The 3,468-nt window shown below is 62.9% G+C and overlaps 1 protein-coding gene across 8 annotated transcripts in view; it reads right to left on the bottom strand.

The window, feature by feature from the left end:
- ZBTB45 (zinc finger and BTB domain containing 45) overlaps positions 1-2,733 on the bottom strand; it is a 6,190-nt gene extending 3,457 nt beyond the window's left edge. The window contains exons 1-2 of one of the 8 annotated variants that reach the window (XM_029926415.1): positions 2,638-2,733; positions 5-571 (exon numbers count right to left, since the gene is read on the bottom strand). In XM_029926415.1, the coding sequence (XP_029782275.1) occupies positions 5-571 (567 nt within the window). In that variant the 5' untranslated portion in view covers positions 2,638-2,733. The other 7 variants (XM_029926416.1, XM_029926417.1, XM_029926414.1 and 4 more) reach the window with 7 other exon arrangements.
- Between the last annotated feature and the right edge of the window lie 735 nt (positions 2,734-3,468).

A 3,468-nucleotide genomic window follows, 5' to 3' on the forward strand; every position in this document is an offset into this window, starting at 1 on the left:
CGGCCTTGGTGGGCGCAGCGGGCGCGGGCAGCTGCAGGCGCGCCGGCTGGCGCTGCTTGCGGCTGTGTGCCGCACCTGGGTGACCCGGAGGGCGCGCGGCCAGCAAGTGGCGCAGGCGGTGGCGTAGCTGCGCAGGTGCAAGAGGTGGGGGCACGGGTGTGGGCAGGGGCGCGGGCGCGCCGGGGACCGGGGCGCGGGCGCGGGCGATGATCTGCGTGCACTCGTCTATGACCGTCTGGATGCGCAGCACCGACGCGGCAGTGAGGACCTGCAGCGCTTCGCCTTGTGCCACTACAAGCGAGCCGCTGTAGAGAAACTCGACGAGCTGGCGCACTGTCTGCGCTGGCACCACTGGCGGCACACGGATTTCAGAGTGGCCGAGGAGCAGCTTGTCCTGGAAGAAGGGGGAGCCGGCAGCCAACACGCAGCGGTGGGCACGCAGGGAAGCCTCACGGATCCGTACAGTCACGTCGCAGAAGTGACCGCCCAGCCGCTGCCCGTTGAGAGTCTCGAGCAGCGAGCGGGAGAAGTTCTGCAGGTGTATGTGGTGCACCGCCTCTGCCGCAGCCATCTGCACCGGATTGGGGGGGGGGGGAAGGTCAGCCCGGGACCCCTGCCCCTCCTCATTGCCCCTGTCCCTTGAACCCTTATTGCAGGACAAGGCTCGTGGGCGCACCACAACCCCTGCCCTTCCCCAAAGCCCCCTCGCAGCCATGTTCCCATATCCAGGACTTCCCCCAACTCCCACCCCCAGACTCCAGGACCTCTGTAGCTCCTACGAAACTCCCAGCACACCCCCGGGAGAAGGTTGTGAATACCAAATATCTGCCTCTCTCCCAGTCTTGCTTGCTGTCCAGTGGAGAGTCCAGAATTCAGCTTTCCCTATATTGGCTCACCCCACTCCAGTTAGCTCTATGGTGAAGAGGACAGGGATGCCCATCCAGAACTGGCTGCCACACCTTACCCACTCCCCATCGGGCTGGCTGTGATTCCTTCGATTCTCAGCTTCTTTTTGATCCCCCTTTGTACATCCTCCAACCTTGGGGCATTCAAGGCCCTGTGGAGACCAAGGTCTGTTGCCTTGGAATTGGGTTAAACTATTATATACAGAGGTCTTCCCATGGGCAGGGTGGCACAGCCTGCCTCGTGGGCTATGCGGTTCAGTGGTGCATGGTCACAAAGGGTTGAGAGTAGCTTGGTCATTAGCCTGGCAGGTAGGTGCCCCACAAGAGGAAACTACACGGTCTCTGGCAGACCCCAGCACAGCGGGTAGGGAGGTGCCCCCCCACCCCCAGCCTGGTGCATCTTGGAATCCTGATATAGCCTGGAGGGCACAAGGTGAGGGTGTGGCTTGTGTGGACTTTGAAGGACCTGTGATTGGGAGGGCAAAGGTGGAACAGCAGTGGCCTCCAGATCAGCATGCCTGAGCAACCCGGATGATTCTTGTCAAAACTTTAGCCTCTCAGTCCCAGCACTGTCCACACCCAGGCGCCAGAAAGGGGAGGGGATACCGCTCCTCAGGGACCTCAGGAGTCTGAGAAGCTCTGCTACTTCATCATCAAGCAGGCACCATGCTCACTAGGCTGTTTCCCAAAGATGGGATACCTGGCTCATCCTGTACCCAGGCCTCATACAACTCCAGTCTGGCTTGGGGGGGCAGTCGGGACATAGGTCACACCCTGACACTGGCTCTCTCTCCACCAGCTTAGCTCAGGCGGAGTCACACAGCCCTAGCCCTAGACAGCCCTAGCCCTAAGCCTCTTAGCTTTCTGGTTCAAATGGGGTCTCAGACTCACCCCCTCGGTCTTCTCATACCCAAACCACCTTTCCTCGTCTGGGGCCAGGCTCCTCCCTTTCATGCATGTTCCAGATCTCACCCTCAGACCACTTCGCACACCTCCACTGCTCCGGTACCAGGGGCCGAGGCTGATGGAGTCATCTCCCTGCGTTCCCCTCCTCCCGGTCTATTCCCCCGCGCGACAGCCAGAGGGAGCCTGTTCAGACCTGACAGATCGGGACCCTCCTCTGCTCAGAGCCCTCCATGGCGATGAATTAATTCTTGGCACTTCCTCAAAGAGGCAAGTCTCTGCACGTATCGTTATCTATGCCACAGCACCTTTCCCCGTCTTTATTCACCCACAGTCTAAAGACCTTCAAATCTGTGCCTGGGCGATTGGGGCGGAAACCTGCGCATCAACCCGTGCGGCTCGAAGCCTGCCTTTTCCGACCCACCTCCACCCCGCTCCCGGTCTGTGATCCCTCAGTGCAGACGCAGCAGGGGCTTCCCGGCGCCTCAGAACAAAGGCCCACCCTCCCGGGTATGGCGCCTCATTCTCGCTGCCACGCCTTTGCCCACGCCATGCACTTTGCTCCAAACGCCCTTTCCCACACTCCGCTCCATCGCCCGTGCCCTACCCTGACCCCAGAGCCCCCTCTCCGATCAGCTCCGGCTGCACCCGCTCTAGACCCGGCCAACCTGGATTTCCCGCCTCCGTGCGCTCGCCAGAGCCTGCCCCCACCTGCAGCGCCCCCTCACGTCCACCGCGTGCGCTCCGGACCCAGCGCCTGCGCCCTCCCCTGGGCACGCCCCGGCCTGCCCGCCGGCGCGGCGGCAGGGGGATGCCCGCCCGACCCCACCTCCGGCTCCTGCTCGGGCACCAGGCCGAGACGTGGCCTTCTTCCGCTCACCACCGCCGAGGCCACACTTTCGGGCCGCGACGCCGGCGGAACCGAAGTCCGCAGCTCCTGTGGTGCTGGGAAGCGCTAGGCTGGAGCACGTTTCCGGTGTTTCTATGGTGATCAGCCGCCGCTCCGCGCCGGTACGTACTGAACTTCCTGCTCTCGACAGAGTCGCCACTAAAGTCGCAGAGGCTTGGGCTTCGGGACAGCGTGGAATGGCTGGGCCGAGGCACGCTTCCGGTGTCGCTCTGGGGACCGGGACCCGCCGGGGCCTGCGCTGTCAATCTGCGCGCCACGTCCCTGTGCGCTCCCGCGGTGCTGGCGCTGCGGCGGGATGACCGAGGCTGGGAAGGCGGTCTGAAGCCCGAGGTGGGTCTCGACTGGTTTAGACTGCACTGCGACCCCAGGTGGCGGCCTTCTCCCCAGAGCACGGTGGAGGCAGGAGGAGGACTCACCCCTGGTCCATCGGACTCCAGCCCTGCGTGGAGTGCAAAAGAGATATTCCTGCAGCCTGACTGCAGGCCCGCCGGTGGCTACGAGTGGAATGAGGGAGAAGACACCACCCCAGGTCCCGGCTCCCACCTCCCACCTTCCACCCCTTCTGTCCTCGAGCCTGTGTCCCAGGTAGAAGCAACCTGTCTCTCTGACCCCTACCTCCTCACACGCACACCAGGCCCACCTGCTCCAGCGCGAGTGGTGAACGAGTAAATGAATGGATATTGAATTGAATGCCTTCTGCACTCAGCGCTCTGGGACACACCTCGGAATAAAAGGAAGGTGGGGGTGAGA

Source organism: Suricata suricatta, chromosome 16, assembly GCF_006229205.1.
Source record: "Suricata suricatta isolate VVHF042 chromosome 16, meerkat_22Aug2017_6uvM2_HiC, whole genome shotgun sequence".
NCBI classification, from domain to species: domain Eukaryota; kingdom Metazoa; phylum Chordata; class Mammalia; order Carnivora; family Herpestidae; genus Suricata; species Suricata suricatta.